General features: G+C 39.3%; 1 protein-coding gene across 1 annotated transcript; it reads left to right on the top strand.

The window, feature by feature from the left end:
• Window positions 1-16,244, top strand: LOC118802902 (legumain-like). The gene is made up of 15 exons (XM_036563326.1): window positions 1-16; window positions 1,232-1,314; window positions 1,764-1,861; window positions 2,009-2,090; window positions 2,413-2,504; window positions 2,620-2,695; window positions 2,774-2,836; window positions 2,924-2,990; window positions 4,595-4,713; window positions 4,847-4,936; window positions 5,417-5,626; window positions 10,336-10,500; window positions 10,963-11,033; window positions 15,333-15,609; window positions 16,005-16,244. The coding sequence occupies exons 2-15, from the start codon at window positions 1,240-1,242 to the stop codon at window positions 16,242-16,244; spliced, it is 1,725 nt and encodes a 574-aa protein (XP_036419219.1). The 5' UTR covers window positions 1-16; window positions 1,232-1,239.
• The last annotated feature ends 846 nt before the right edge of the window (window positions 16,245-17,090 follow it).

Consider the following 17,090-nt stretch of genomic DNA (forward strand, 5'->3'; position numbering starts at 1 on the left):
AGTTACAAAGACACAGGTAAGAAAACCTTAACAGTGCTGTAGCTGTTTGCACAATGTTTTACTGATACTGTATTTTATGATGCAATTTTGTCATGTTGGTCATTTGACAGTCATTCATGGGTCATTATAGTTTCACTCTTGCACAATTAGGGGTAGGTAAGAGGACTTGTGGGAGGCTCTGTGGTAAACATAGAGTCTTCCCGTTTTTAAAGTGCTTATGTGGAAAAAGAAGTGTCTGATGCGTATTGCACAACTGTTAAATTACGTATGTTTCCAGTCTCAAACTCTCTTGTTTTTTCCTCAGGAGTTCACTGTGTTTTCAGTGTTAGACACAGAGACACAGACACAATTACTGTATGCAGCAGCACATCTTTCATTTTCAACAAATTAGTCCCAGTAAATAATTAATAAAATAAAATAATAATAATATAATGTATATGTATTGTAATTATTTCAGTACACACATTAGAGATATTAATCACAAATGAGAATTGGCATCTCATGTTAGAAAAATACTTTAATGAATCTGTTTGGCTGAATAATGCACTTTTTTGAAAATTGTACACCAGAGGAGGGTTGTAAATACTTACATTTATTCGTTCACATGTATGCTTGAGTATTAGAAATTCATAATTCTCTAACTTTTATTCAAGTATTATTGTGAAAGGTTATCTACTTTTTACTCTGTAATATTTTAGTCATGAACATTTAGATACTAATTGTTTTTTTGTGTTTTATTTCATTGTTATGCTGCCGAAAGCTCATATACTCCTTTGCAGCCTCTGATTCTGGAGGTTTAGCAATTCATTTAGACCCATGGTACATAAACTAGAAGAAGTGTCTAAAAGTTCCTACACTGATAGGATGTTCCACTGTGTTCCACTGTATTCCAGTGTAGTTACTAAAGTACTTTTTTGAGCTTTTAGCATGTATTTTTACTTGAGTAATTATTTCACTGCAGTAACAGTACTTTGACTTGAGTCTAGCCCCATCTGGTGGACATTACAGGCTCAGAAGAACTATGATGAAGAATTTGAGAGGGTTACAGTTATTTTTTTTTCTAACTTAATGTCTCTGTATTTGCATCTGGCTCCACCAGAGGGAGCTCAAGTGACTTGTGCTCAACCAACACATCAGCTTCATGAATAGTGTTCCTTAAAATGTTAGGCTAAATTATATTACAAAAGACTAGTTTCTTACTATTTTGACATTTTATTATTATCCTTGGTAGCCTCTAAGATGAGTGGGAGAAAAGGCAAGCAGTGGGTTCTGCTGGCTGCTGGTTCCAAAGGCTGGACAAATTACAGACATCAGGTAGTACTGTATCAGGATTACTACAGTATGTTGTTTATTAATTTAATCCATTTAAAATAAACTAAAGGTCTCATACAATCATAATCATACATTCCCCTCCAAATTACAAGCACATAAGAAAGAGATTCAGTTTTTCTCCATGAAGTTGGCAAACATGAGAAACACTCCATCGTAATAAATCCCATGGTGTTCATAAATATTACTGTCCACTAATCCACCCTACCTCTTCATATATTCTGAAATGGTTCCTTTTAAAATGATACTCGGGTTCAGTATGATCAAATGAGTGAATCATGCAATGTTGAGTCTACTGAGGAAAAAGGGCAGTATTTTTTCTTTAAATGTAAACCTTACAATTGCACAAATCACTGATAGGTGGTTTAAATGTCTGTGCTGGGCCTTTAACACAAATATAGTGTAAATGACATTCTTTCTTATCTATCCATTAGGCCAATGTCTGCCATGCTTATCAAATGGTTCATTGCAATGGTATTCCAGATGAGCAGGTTGTGGTGATGATGTATGATGATATAGCTTACCATAAAGAGTGAGTATATGGTTTTATGTACATTTTCTATGCGTTTTATTATAAAAGAGTTTGTAAGCACATATAGAAGTGGTTATAGATAATGGTTGGAAATAAGCATTTCTTCTAAACTCAAATGAAATTAGTAGAGTTTTTCTCTTTCAACAGAAACCCATATCCAGGAGAAATCATCAATGAGCCTAACGGCCCAAATGTTTACCCAGGAGTTCTGAAGGACTACACTGGAGATGTATGTGCTCTTTCAATCTGCCTCTATTCCATTAATTACATCCTGAACACTACCTCATTGTACTGCCTTCTTTCTCTGATGCAAGTCTTTAGCTCATTACCAAGCTCTTCATGAGCCGGAAACAGTACTATTAGGATGAATTTGATTGATCAAGACTGCCATTGAGAATCTGTGGTATGAGCATATTCTGTACGTGTTCCAATGACAACATACTTTTATATGAACTACTTTAATTAAAGAAAATCTTATGGAAGTTATTAAATAACTAAGTGAGAAAGCTGATCTATCCATAATTACATAAGTACATATGTTATCTTTACAGGATGTATCAGCTGGGAACTTTCTGGCTGTGCTCCGTGGAGATGAAGCTGGTGTTAGCAAACAGGCAGGGCAGCCAGTAAAGGTCTTAAAAAGGTTGTTTTCTTTTGCTTTACAAAATTATTCATCATTTTGGAAATAAACAATACAAAAATGTCGAACAAAAGTAAAACAAAGGCAATTACAACTGTCCCAATTTCTGCCTTAACAGTGATGAAAATGCCACAATTTTCGTCTACCTGTCAGACCACGGGTGTGCAGGAGTGTTTGCCTTTCCCAAGGAATTTGTAAGCTGTGTTTTCTTAGTTTCTGCACTTGACTCATTTAGTAAAGATCAGCATCAAACATGCTTTATCACATTTCAGCTTCATGCATCTGACCTTGTCAGCACAATAAACAAGATGGCAGAACGTCAGCAGTTCTCAAAGGTCAGTAATTAACTAACACAACATACTTCACGCTTTTGCTTTTTAAGAATTTGACCCTAATATTTACTCTCTTATACTACTTTTCAGATGGTGATTTACATAGAGAGCTGTTGCTCTGGATCGATGATTGATCATGTCCCAAAAAATGCTCAGGGTATGTTTTATCAGGGTGTAACTACTAAGAGTGAACAATTTTAATACAGAAAAATTTGAGCAATCTTTAACAGTGTATCATAATTAAAAACTGCATCACTGATATGCCCTTGACCCTCTTCTCATTTACTATCCTCCATGAAGAACAAGAAATGTTGAAAAAAACTGAAAAACTTAGTTGAATAAAGAACCTTTCAGTGGAAAGTTCTTTAGAGAACCAGTTTTGTTAATCATATACCTTTTAAAGACTTTCCTTAAACCATATGTCCAAGCTGGGAACTATTTACAAAGAACCTTTATTTTTAAGAGTGTAGTCTCCACATTTTGAAAGGTCCATTAAGGGACCTATATCATGGAAAATCTTGTTTGCTTTTCCTTGCATTTTTTAAATAAAAGAGTTTGATGTAGTATGTAAACAGTGTTATAAAATAAGTTTTAAAATGTACCACTTATTCCTCAGTCCATACAGTCAATATTTTGGGACTAAGCTGCAAAAACAGCCTGTTTTGAATTTGCTTTTTTTGTAGCATTGTAAAAACCAATGCATTTATTAATCTCCTCTTTATTCAGCCTATAGCAGTTTAGCTCCATCTATGCATGCCGAAGTTATAAGGGATGTTTTAAGCCCAGACCAATTTTGTAAATGAGGCACAATGCAGGCAGCCAATCAGAATAGAGTTCATATATCATATAAATGATATATGTTCATATATATGTTCATATATCAGTCTTAAAGGCGCAGTAACAAAAACAGCCTGTTTAATTATAAGAGATAATAGAACTAAAAATAAACTAAAGGCTGTTTTTCATACTTATACCCATACAAATACTATATGTAGACCTCAGAGGAAAGAATATGAGAAAAATATAAGAAATGGGCCCTTTAAAGGTTATTTGGCGAAGACAGTGAGACGGTGATGCTGCAGGTTTTGAACAGCTCCTCTTTGGTTTATTTTGGGGGGGTTCTGGATTTGTGCAAGACTATTTTGTGCAAGGACACAGTACTTTGCATCATTTTATATTGAAGTGTATGTTTTCTAAGCTAAACCAGTAAGTGAAGCGTGTAATTAGATTTCTGTAGAATCAAGACATTTATTACCACATAAAATATTGAAATATTGAATTGAAATCTTGACATTAGAGCTGAACATTTTATCTTTACATTTATAGTAACTACTCTGAATATTTATTATTTTTTTCAAAGGAGGGTGATATTTGTATATGGTTGCTGTCCAAAGAAAACCATGTATTTACATTTTTGTTGATTTTTATTTTTCTACATCATTTCAACACACCAGCTGTCCTTTACGTGGTTTGTCATGATGAATGAACCAATAGAAATGCTCTAAAATCACTTGGAATAAAATCTCTTTACATTAACTTACATTGAAAGGTAGGGGTGTTTTTGCCTTCTCCTGTAGTTACTATTTTGGACACTTGTTTTTCTTTGGACAGCGACAATAAATGACTTACCTAAACAATGATGGTATGAAGAAATAATTAAATACTTAAGCAACGTTGGAAATTCAGTCATTACTCAGCTGATGTGCTGCTGGTGGGTCACAGAGGAAGATTCAAGCTTGTTCTTTTGTTCCTGTGTTCTAGTTTACGGGGTGTCTGCCTCCACTCCCTCTGAGTCTCACTGTGCCTGTTTCTATGATGAAGAGAGGCTCACATTTCTTGCTGGTGAATTCACTTCATGTTGGCTGTTACACAGTGACCTGGTCAGTTATCTTTTTGCTTGACCCTCACAAAATTAAATTATTCTCTTAAACAGTAAATCATGGAAGGGCTGTTTATGTAAATCACTGTATGTTTTAAACGGTCTTACAACATGTCCATTCCCTCTTCAAACAGTCTGATCTTACTAGGACAACCTTCCAGGATCAGTTTGTGTATCTGCAAAAGAAGATCACCCAGTCTACTCCTTGTCAGTATGGCAACAATGTATGTACACATTTGCTATGAAATGCTATCAGCTCCAATTCTCTGTTTGTGTGGCTGACTACTCTCTTCTCAGTTTGATTTGAGCATTTTTCTTAGAGCAGACTTACTGAAGTGTTAATCTCATCTCAAAAATTGATTTAGCTGAACTGCCTTAACCCCCTAAAGGTTAGGCTAAGTGTTCTTAAAAATTAAGCTTCATATGCAGCTATATGCCCCGATCATGTTTTGTTGATTCTCTAAGTGAAAATAAGTTAACACATCCTCTACTGATGCCGCACTCCTGCACATTTTAATACACAATTACTGTTTGATTGCTGAATTTAACATATTGGGTGTTCAAATGTTTGCATAAGACTGTGTGTCAGTTTAGTTTATGAGAGAGTTTAAGGTGTTAATACAAAGAAATATAAAAACTTTACAAACTAACACCTCTAAAAGCAAAGCATAGTTTTGTTTCATTTTTTCTACACTTTTCTCCAGGAGCTTAGCAAACTCTTCCTCAGCGACTTTTTGGGCTGTTCTGACTCCAGAACTCAGGCAGAGCATGCAAGTCGAGCAGAAAATTTCAAACTAACACATCTCACCCCATCACATGAAGTCCCACTGATAATTCAACAGAAGAGAATTCAGAGAGAAATGGACCCAGAGAAAAAGAGAGCTCTGCAGAGAGAGTACGACAAGCTTCTGCAGGTAACTGATAAACACAGACCTCACTGAACCAACGTACTAGTCTTTTTGGTTTCTTTTACCATTCTGAACAACAGGTCCTGCTCATTTTCACCAGGAAGCTCAGAAAGGTTGTCTGACCAGAACACATTTGTCCAGTGTACAATCTGCAGAAACAAATATACATGATTTTCATATATAGATTTTTCTTGTTTTTTGCACTTACAATGTTTGTGTGGGTTTATGACCCAAAAACAGTCATACTTCATTTTCTTTGGACATTTCTCGACTTCTCTTTATCTCTTGAGCTGTGTTTACATGTTGGTGGCAGGTGGTCAGCAACACACCAAATGTTCGATTTGTTTTCAAAGGAGCAATGATGGAAAATTCTGCCACCAGCAGCAGCAACAGCAGCATATCATTGTGGTTAGCGGAACATTCCATCAGGAATTTAATTTTCCCAGCTATTGCTGTTAACTAGTATAGTGGAATAAATCAGATGACTTTTTTGGGAGCAATGAATGCTGAATGTCTGATTGTTGAAGTCCAGGCAAACCCAGTATTATACAATGAACAAAAAAAGAGTGTAGAGCATTCTTCTGCCATTTTCCACCTTTGACCCCCTGTTTATTCATATTAAGGATTTTCTCCTATATTATTTAGATTTTGTGATGTGTTTATTATGAAAAAATTGTTTCCCCACAGAAGACCCTTACAGGCTTGACACACTATGAGGCACACAAAAGATTTCTACAGTGTCCACAAATATAACCATGTCAACTCAAAATGGGAACTTTTGTGACCTCCAGTACAGAAGCACGGTCCAGCACTTAGCTAGCTAGCTATAGTTTACTGATATAATGTTAGTGCTGAACGTTCAAATAGCGGACATATGTGTGATCTACCTGTCGTAAGATGAAACACTGATGAAACAGATAATGAAAGATGAAACATTAGCTGCAAAATGTAGGTAGATATCTAGAACCTGAGAAAAGTGAAGTGGTCTATTTTCAGCCCTACATGTTCTTCAGAATCAAACATGTAGTTCTAAAAAGACACTGATCCTGCCTGCTGCATGTGCCATCTCTAGCAATATTAGCACTGCCGCTCACCACTGCCACTGGCGCCGGGTTGTTTGCCTGGGCCGTGAGATGCTACTGTCAATCATTATGTGATCTGACATGCCCACTCAATTTTTAGCAGGCAGCAGGTCGGAATTTTTTGGAGTATTTATCTAGGCAAGGAAAGGCAAGTGTATTTATATAGTACCTTTCATACATTGGGCTCATTCAAAGTGCCTTAGAAATGAGAAAATACAAAGATAGATCGAATTTAAATTTAAATACAAAAAGTAAATGTGACGGTGCGACAGAATTCAGACGCTCGCGGATGAAAAATGCAAACAGGGTTTTATTAACGTGCGACAAAGGTGTGGTCAAAAAACAATCGTGGGTCGTAACCAAAAAGCACCAAAGTATCACCGAAGTGATCATAACAATAGGCAGCCAAAACCAAGGGAGTGAGCAGAAATCGTCGTCGAAAAAGCAAGCAAAAAGTCAAAAACACAGATCCAAAACCAGCCAGCAAAGGTACAAAAAGGGACAAGCAAAAATAAGGCCAGTTAAACAAAGAGTGGGTCATAACAGGCGGTAACAAACAGATCAGAAAACGCTCAGTATGTTCCGTGAGAAGCAATACCTCGCAAAGACTAAGGGCGTTTTCACACTTGGGCCGTTTCAGCGTCTGAAGTGGACTCAGACCGCTGAGTCATGGTTTCTTTTGCATATGTGAACACGCCAAACGAACTCAGACCCCCCTAAACGAACCGAACTGAGAGGTGGTCTCAGTTCGGTTCGTTTGTAGTTCGATTAATTTGTACATTGTGAAAACAAAACGGCCCCAGTCCGCTTTAGCTTGCTTTATGGTGAAGACCTCGATACTCGCCATACACACAGCCACAGTCTTCACTTCAGCAGGTAAACAGACCAAGGATCATTTATACGGTTCTACTCAGGATAAAGTCTGTCCGTGATCTGAGACAGACAGCAGCGCTGACTTATTAAAGCGACCAGATGCGAGAGCTCGCGTGATTATACCGTGTTAAAGGCTCGAGCTGGGCACGCAACGCAATTCTCAGCGGCCCACTTGGCAAGCGCTGTGCACACCATGAGTGCTGTGAAAGGGGTCCGAGTTCTAATGGAGTTGTGGTCTGAGATCTCAATGGACCAGAAAGAAGACTGAGTCCTCTTTATAGTTCACTCACAGTGTTTTCACATATAGTTCGTTTTAAAAGAACCGAACCGAGTTCTGTTAAAGTGAACCTGGAAGGGAACCAACTGCAAGTGACTTCAGTTCTTTTTGTGTTCATAATGTAAGCGAACTCTAAAGAGGACTCAGTTTTCTTTCTGGTCCATTGAGATCTCAGACCACTTCTTGTTCAGACCACGACTCCATTAGAACTCGGACCCCTTTCACAGCACTCACGGTGTGCACAGCGCTCGCCAAGTGGGCCGCGTTCTCTGATAAATCCGAGCTATCAGGTGACGAGAAGAACCACCAGACCCGCCCGCGGCTCTCCTATTGGCCGCGCTGAAACGATTGGCCGAAGTCCATTGCGCAAAATTGGAAACACGGCCCTGCGGGTCTGCCGCGGTGGGCTCCGTGTTCGGCTGAATTTTCATTCATTCAGCGTTCAGAGTGAAAGCAGCTGAGAACTGCGCTGCGTGCCCAGCTCGAGCCTTCAACACGGTATAATCACGCGGGCTCTCGCATCTGATCGCTTTAATAAGTCAGCGCTGCTGTCTGTCGTAGATCACAGACAGACTGTATCCTGAGTAGAACCGTATAAATGATCGTTTGTCTGTTTACCTGCTGAAGTGAAGACTGTGGCTGTGTGTACGGCGAGCATCGAGGTCTTCACCATAAAGCAGAGCTAAAGCGGACTGGGGCCGTTTTGTTTTCACAATGCACAAATTAATCGAACCACAAAACGAACCGAACTGAGACCACCTCGAGAGGTGGTCTCAGTTCGGTTCGTTTTTGGGGCCGTTTAGGGGGGTCTGAGTTCGTTTGGCGTGTTCACATATGCAAAAGAAACCATGACTCAGCGGTCTGAGTCCACTTCAGACGCTGAAACGGGGCAAGTGTGAAAACGCCCTAAGTGAACTCTAAAGAGGACTCAGTTTTCTTTCTGGTCCATTGAGATCTCAGACCACTTCTCGTTCAGACCACAACTCCATTAGAACTCGGACCCCTTTCACAGCACTCACGGTGTGCACAGCGCTCGCCACGTGGGCCGCATTCTCGGATAAATCCGAGCTATCAGGTGGCGAGAAGAACCACCAGACCTGCCTGCTGCTCTCCTATTGGCCGCGCTGAAACGACTGGCCGAAGTCCATCGCGCAAAATTGGAAAAACGGCCCTGCCGCGGTGGGCTCCGTGTTCGGCTGTGCTCCTCACTGAAGCTCCACCCGGCGAATTTTCATTCATTCAGCGTTCAGAGTGAAAGCAGCTGAGAATTGCGTTGCATGCCCAGCTCGAGCCTTTAACACGGTATAATCACGCGAGCTCTCGCATCTGATCACTTTAATAAGTCAGCGCTGCTGTCTGTCTCAGACCACGGACAGACTTTATCCTGAGTAGAACCGTATAAATGATCCTTGGTCTGTTTTACCTGCTAAAGTGCTGAAGACTGTGGCTGTGTGTACGGCGAGCATCGAGGTCTTCACCATAAAGCACAGCTGAAGCGGACTGGGGCCGTTTTGTTTTCACAATGCACAATTTAATCGAACCACAAAACGAACTACAAACGAACCGAACTGAGACCACCTCTCAGTTCGGTTCGTTTAGGGGGGTCTGAGTTCGTTTGGCGTGTTCACATATGCAAAAGAAACCATGACTCAGCGGTCTGAGTCCACTTCAGACGCTGAAACGGCCCAAGTGTGAAAACACCCTTACATTGTGAACACAAAAAGAACTGAGGTCACGTGCAGTTGGTTCCCTTCCAGGTTCACTTTAACAGAACTCGGTTCGGTTCTTTTAAAACGAACTACATGTGAAAACACTGTAAGACTAAAGCCCGGGCTTATATACTAGGCTAAAAGAGTCATATGACGACAAACACAGGTCCACATTATTAATACTCAGGGGACTTTGAGCGCTGATAGGTGCGCGAACGACTGTCCAAAGTCATATGATCTCCCGAGGGATTGTGGGCAATGGAGTCCGTTCTGGACTCCGAGTCCGAGGGAAGTTGCTCATGCACGTAATTTCCCAACGCATTCTGGGAAATGCAGTCTGAATCCGCCCGAGGCGTGACAGTAACATAGAGTAAAGGAGAATAGAAATTAAAATATGATCAAAACAGTAGATTTTAATAAAATTAATAGAAATGAATAATAAAATTAAAAAATAAATTAGGGAAATAATCTTCTCTTAAGTTGTATTAATTCATGTATATGTCTTGTAACTGGTAAATACTTTTTCTGTGGTGTAACTTTCCTATTAAATTTCAACATTTGAAACAGTGTTAACAGGGGCTTTAGATAAACAATCTATGATGCTAAAGCTCACCTTTGATAATTATTCATTTTTCCCAGTGAAGCTGTTAAGATGCCAGCATGGGTTTATGAGGCACAGAATGCTGTTGTTTTCAACACCATCATATAAATACAGCATTAGATTTAAACAGGCTGGGTTTGTTACTTTTGTCACTGTTGTTTGCTCTTTTAAAGAAAACAATTAGGACTGAAAAGGCACTGCAGGACATTGCTAAGCATGCATGCCCTGATCGAGACCCCACAGCAGTAACGGACAGACGCCCACTGACTCGACTGGACGATATGAAAGATGTAGTAGAGCATTTCAGACGGACCTTCAGCGAGTGGTATGAGGAGCAGGTGAGCCGTGGCCTCAAAACCTGTGATACTACATTTACACACAAGTTTACATACCCCTGGTCAAATTACAAGTGTTGTTGATTTTCTAAATGACAGTAAGTTGACACATCCTCTACAGAGAGCTTAAACCTAAAAATGTAATTTTTCTGCAACTTTTACTGCAAAATTATAAAATGTGCCATATTTTTTGCTTAGGTCACATTTTATATTTTATTTTTTCCCAATATCTTAAATTCAGCAAAAAGACAGTACTTGTGTATGAAAATGTGCAGAAGTGTGTTCTGGAGAGGATGTGTTAACTTACTTTCACTTAAAAAATCAACAAAACATGTAGTTTTACCAGAGGCGCCAAAACTTTTAACAACATGACTGTACATGAATTGAGACTTGAGGATTAGGATTATTTGCGTCTCTTTCTCTCTCTCTCTCTCTCTCTCTCTCTCTCTCTCTCTCTCGATCTAGGATGATGCCTTTGTACTGTCACATTTGCATGTATTTGTGAACCTTCTGGAGTCTGGAGTGAGGGTTGCCAGGTCAGTCAAGAAACCTGACTTAAAAATGTATACAGCTGTTTTCAGCTCTAACTTGATAAAAGGGAGATGTGAGTTGCAGAAAGTACATCCTGAATGTCATGTGGACAGTCTCAGCTGATGTAATAAACATCTTAAATGTTGTATTTTGCAGGATTAAGGAGGCCACAACCTATATCCACTCTTTGCAAGGACTCCACTGAATGCATATGAACTCACAGTCCACCATCAGTTCAGTTCAACAATGAAGCTTCTGCTCTCCTGAACTCCTAATCAGTTCCTGCTTTGTTTTGCACTAACAAGCATCAATGACTGATGATGATGAGGATTGCATGTTGCAGAGTTTCGATGATATTAAAATGCAGCACATCATCCCAGTGTCAGATATCAGACATTTAGTAGCATCTAGTGGCAAATTTCTTTCACTGTATGGCAGCTTTCTGAGTGGATTCTCAAATCAAATAAACAAGCTAAGATCTGTACATGACTTGTTTTATTTAATACTATGTCTTAGACAGCCTTTGGGAAGTCCTAAGCTTGTGTTGGTTTTCTAGATTTTTGTCAGGCCTTCAGTTCAAACTGTGCAAGCATAATAGGCTTTTCTGGTGAAAATATTTTCAATTTCTATTCATCAATATTGAGTATCTTTATCAACTGTACCACCTCTGGAACTCATGGCACTGGTGTTACTATAGCCAGTCTGGTGACGTACACTCCAATATGTTGTAAAATAAACTTTAAGCATGGTTGGTTGAGGAAGACAACAGGAAAACACATCAATTCAAATTCACTAAGAAACCTGAAATGCAATTCTTCTCTTCAGGTTTTCTGTTTATTTTTTTTATTTGTTAGTTTTTTTTTTAAATATTTATAAAATTAAAATAAAAATGTATTTTGCCATTTTTCTCCCTAACGTACTCACGTCCTGTTTCACCTGCCATCTAGGACTCCCGTAATCAGTATACTCCCAATGCTGGGAGGGTCAAGACTACAATGTGCCACCACACCTTTTCAGGAAATATTATTATTATACTATTATTTATATTGTAATTGTATATAATATTGTTATTATATGAATCACGGGGACCCATAGGTTTGTACTGAAAAACATCAGCATATTTTTTTACAAGCTGCAAGCTTCTTCTATGCCTGTCTTGGTGGGATTCAAATCCCAACCCCTCAGAACATAAGCAGGTGAATTACCAGTGAGCCACTGGGCTTATACTTTGATGCAATTTTGAGAGAATATGGGATTAATCAACATGAGTAATTAGCCAGTGGACCTAACTATTTAAAAAGTTGGCATATTTTTGATGAGTAGTATTTTGATTTCATGCCTTTCCCACCAATGTAAATATGGCCTACCTGGAATTTAAAGTTTGCCCACACACTTTATGAAAATCATTCTATATAGAACCATGAACACTCAAGGAGGGTTCTTTGCATCATTAAAATGTTCTTCAAATTCATAGATAATGTGTTTTAAATGGTTCTATACATAACCTTTTTGAAAAGGGTTGTTACAGGCTTGACATCATAACCAAAGAAGAAACCTCTTTGATGCTGTATAGAACCCTTTAAAAAGGTTCTATATAGAACCATTAACAGCACAATCAGCAATCTGAATAACACTTTAATCATGCACATGGTTATTTGAGTGTCATGGTTCTATATAGGACCATTTTCTTTCCTAAAGAACCCTTGAAGAACCATAATTTTTAAGTGTGCAGAACTCTCAGATTTGAAGGCAGACAATTTACCCCTGAGCCACTGGGCTTTTACTGTTGCAGTACTTTTGTAACAATAAAATTAGTGGCAATGTGTTGTTCTGGTGTTCTCTCAACTGCATTCAATGTCTAGCTAAAGCATAAGAGATACAGACATAAATAATTAAATTGCAAAAGTCTATCATTAATGTCTATTTTCAGTCATGAGTAATTCTCAAAACTTGCAAATGATCAAGGGCAAAACTACAGAATTCCTCCTTCACCTCCTTCACCTCATCTGATGGGCTAAATGATTTTCCTGTTTATTCTCATTATCCAAAGGTTTCTCCTTCACTTGTTCAGCTCTTCAGTCTTTGTCCCCTCACAACATCAGATAGCTGGGATGCTCATAAAAGCTTACATGACAATATTTTATCTGTCAGGATGACTGTATTAGCTAAAAGTGGACAAATTGTGGCCCTTGTGATGAATGTGACATCAAACGAGTATCTGTCTACTAACTGATATCAAACTGGGTCAGTTTCCTCAAAGTAACACAACATACAATGTTGTAAAGTTCTGTGAGAATTGATCTAAATATTCCTGATCCATAGCCATTTTTGTGAAATGCCTTTCTTGCCTAGGTAAATGCACACAAGCTACATCTACCCTCCAAGTTTGGAGTCTGGATGGCTTATAGTGTCTTCTCCACAACACAATTTTCAGGAGAAAAAGAATTAATATGTGGTGTCCAAGCACCAATCAGCTGAAAGAAGTCTAGTACATCAGACTGGGGCCTTTTCACAAATGGAGAGTCAGATAGGGAGTCCTTCTTATGTTCTGATTATTGATCAAGTTTAGTACAAATTAGTACTAAATTAGTACAGCCTGTCAAATTCCTGTTGAAAGCTGGTCTGCTGATGGCGTCTGCAGTTTTCCAATTATCTGGTCATTCAAAAAAAATACTTTTAAGTAAGTTCAAATATGCAGCATGCAAAATCTCCACTTAATTGGATTTACAGATGCTGAGAAACACCTACTTAGCTAACCAAAATTGACAGACTACCTCAGAATCTTTTGACACACAAGCCTATCAAGTTTTTAGTCAACGGAGCTCTAATAAAGAAGTAATAATTGGCATGTGGTGTCCACATTGTTTGCATATGTCATAATTTATTTTTTCTTTTTATTTTGTGAATCTGCAGATAATTGGATACCAGTTTCATGAGGATTAGATGAGTATGAGCCAAAAATCAGCAACACCCAGAATTATGGCTGTAAGTCTCATGGTGTAGGAGATACAGGCCAAAACATAATCTCGTGTGCCTGAGTAGTGGGAGAAAGTACAAATTATTGGCCTGGTATGGTTTAGTCTGCATGATTCGTTTTAGGGATGAAAAATAATGTATTTGAATCTTAGCAAAAATAAAAAAAACAAATAAGACCATGTCAGTGTCATCAGAAACCTGTTATTGCTACAAATTATGAGTGAGCAATATAGCAAAATTAAAATATCACGACACGTGAAGAATTGTTTATGATATTTTGAGAACAGAAACAGCACCAGTAGTGCCATATTCAAAAATGCTATAAAAACTATGATTCTTATTCAACATTTTTCATATTGTGCTGCACTAAATCCAGGTAAACAAGACTAATTATGTTGTCTTTGTACTGAAACACTCAGTTGTTCAGTGTTCTTTTTTATGTACTGCCAATATCCACAATATGCTCAGCTTAACATCATACATTTTTGCCTAGTGTTATGTTTCCTGGTACATTTAAAAGGCTTAACGGCTGTCTTGGTGTGCTCTCAATAATGTGTGGTGCTCGCTTGATAAAATGTGGTACTCACAGGATTTGAGTATCTGATGTCACCTGATAGTATCTGGTGCTCACCTCATAGTATCTGGTGTGTACTTGATAGTGTCTGGTGCTTACCTGATTGTATCTGGTGCACATTTGATCATATCTGGTGCTCTCCACATAGTTTCTGGTGTGCACTTGATAGTATGTGGCTCTCACCTGATAGTATAGTAGTAAGTGCAAGTGCTCCCAAAAATGTAAAAGCATTCAAGTATTATCCATCTAACCCTATCTTTGCTACAAATTGTAGTTGGGTGTCACGAATACCACCAACAAGGCTATGGACTCGATCTCCCAGAGGATGACCTCCTCACTGCCTACAGACTCCATTCCACACACGGACTACATCTCCCAAAATGAAGAGCGAGATCAGCTGACTGCTGATCTCCACACTCGCTCCTATCAGCGTTCACGGTCGCCTGAGTTTTAATGTGTAACACTGTATGTTTTGTCACATGACTACTTCAGAGTAGCTTATAAGCCCGGGCTTTAGCAATAGTTAGTTGCGCGTTATTTCTGTTGTGTTATTTTTCGTGTATGACTTGTATTCTCGTTTCCCCGACTCTGATTTCTGGTTTACCCTTCTGGATTGTCTGCTTTGGTTCTCTGTTTTTGTGCCTTGACATTTTTGCTTGCTTTTTGACTACAAGTTTGGATTCCGATTTCAACATTAAAGCCTGGTTGAATTCCTTTATCCGCAAGTGTCTACCTTCTGTGATCTCCGTTACAGAATACCTCGCCATCATGCAGACGGCGGATCAGGAAGCTTTCCAGAAAACTCTGACCGACCAAGGACAGTTGCTTGGGAGTCATTAACAGGTGTTGACGGGGGTAACTCATTCTCTGGAGACGTTAGCTCAACAACAAACCAAACAGCAAAGCCAGCCGGCTCAACTAGTGACAAGTGTGAGAGGATTATCCAGCCAGTTGCAAAACATGAACTTAGCGACACCGGAAGTTACATCTCAGGCTCCCCTGAACATGAAGCCTCTTCTAATTCATTCCCTGTAAGTAAACCTGATAAATTTGAGGGAGATCCGGATAGATGCCGTGGGTTCTTATTGCAATGTGCAGTATTTTTTGAAAACCCTCCCTTCAGTTCAGATCAAGCTAAGATAGCTTTTATAGTGTCGCAATTAGCTAATAAAGCCTTAGAATGGACTACTGCGAGTTGGTCTCATATCCACCGACTATCCTATGCCCAGTTTTTAACAGAATTCAAAACAGTCTTTGATCATCCGTATGAGAGCAAGGTTAGAGGTGAACTGTTGTCTCGGCTATGTCAAGGCCATTGCTCAGTGGTTGATTATTCTCTGGAATTCTGAACTCTAGCAGCTAGTAGTGGGTGGAACGATGGCGTGCAAGGATGATGATTTGAGTCTCAACCAACTAATCAATCTAGCCATACGACTGGATCAGCTACTCCATCATTGCACGCCATCCAAAGAGGAAACAAGAGCCAAGAGAACATTGGCCCGAGTTAAAGTCGTTTCCAAACAGCTTGACGGCACCGAGCCCATGCAATATGAATCTTTTCTGCTTTCCCAAGAAGAAAGACAATGACGGTTCAAAGAACAACTGTGTCTTTATTGTGGTAAAGCCGGACATCGACTCCATGAGTGCCACACCAGGCCACAAATAACGAAGTTTACTCCACGTGCTAATGTGGTGAGTGTACCCACAAAGGGGTTGGTTTCTAAGTCTGTTATGTTACCTGTTACTATATACTGTCAGCTGCAATCTCTTGTCATTTCAGCCTTGATTGACTCCGGAGCAGAAGGCAATTTTATACATGCAAGAGTGGTGGAGCAGCTGCAGATTCCAGTGGAGACTTTGGAGAAAACTTTGAAGGTGACAGCGCTTGATGGAGGTCCAGCAGGTTTGGGGATCATCTCAGAAGTCACAAGACCAGTACAGCTACAGAGGAGCGCACTTCATTCAGAGACATTACCCCTATTAGTATTACCACATTCCGAATTTGAGATGATTTTGGGTCTCCCTTGGCTAGCGAAACACAATCCCTCCATTTCCTGGAAAAAGCATGCCATTGAAAAGTGGTCTGACTTTTGTTTACAGAACTGTATCAGCTCCCCCTCCATCAACTTAGCATCCACTTCTATAGAAAGCCCCAGTGTTAACGATGAATTCCAAGTCTCAGCTGAGTATCTCGACCTAAGAGAGGTCTTTAGTAAAAATAATGCCACAGTTACCTCCACATAGATCATATGATTGTGCCATTGAATTTGTAGAGAACCCTGTTTTCCCCAAGGCTCGTATATACCCACTGACACAAGAAGAAGAGAAGGCACTAGACACATACATCAACGAAGCCCTAGAACAAGGATTTATTAGATCATCCACCTCCCCCGTTGCCTCTAGCTTCTTTTTCATTAAAAAGAAAGACGGGGGATTACACCCTTGTATCGATTATCGAGCCCTCAATCAAGTCACCAAAAATTACCCTTAACCTCTGCCCCTAGTACCTGTT

Source organism: Colossoma macropomum, unplaced genomic scaffold (genome assembly GCF_904425465.1).
Source record: "Colossoma macropomum unplaced genomic scaffold, Colossoma_macropomum, whole genome shotgun sequence".
NCBI classification, from domain to species: domain Eukaryota; kingdom Metazoa; phylum Chordata; class Actinopteri; order Characiformes; family Serrasalmidae; genus Colossoma; species Colossoma macropomum.

Excerpts from the sequence above, each read along its gene's own strand:
- LOC118802902 (XM_036563326.1), top strand. The coding sequence starts at position 1,240 with ATGAGTGGGAGAAAAGGCAAGCAGTGGGTTCTGCTGGCTGCTGGTTCC. Across the intron at positions 4,714-4,846 it reads GGCTGTTACACAGTGACCTG|TCTGATCTTACTAGGACAAC; the intron begins GTCAGTTATCTT and ends CTCTTCAAACAG. Across the intron at positions 5,627-10,335 it reads AGTACGACAAGCTTCTGCAG|AAAACAATTAGGACTGAAAA; the intron begins GTAACTGATAAA and ends GCTCTTTTAAAG.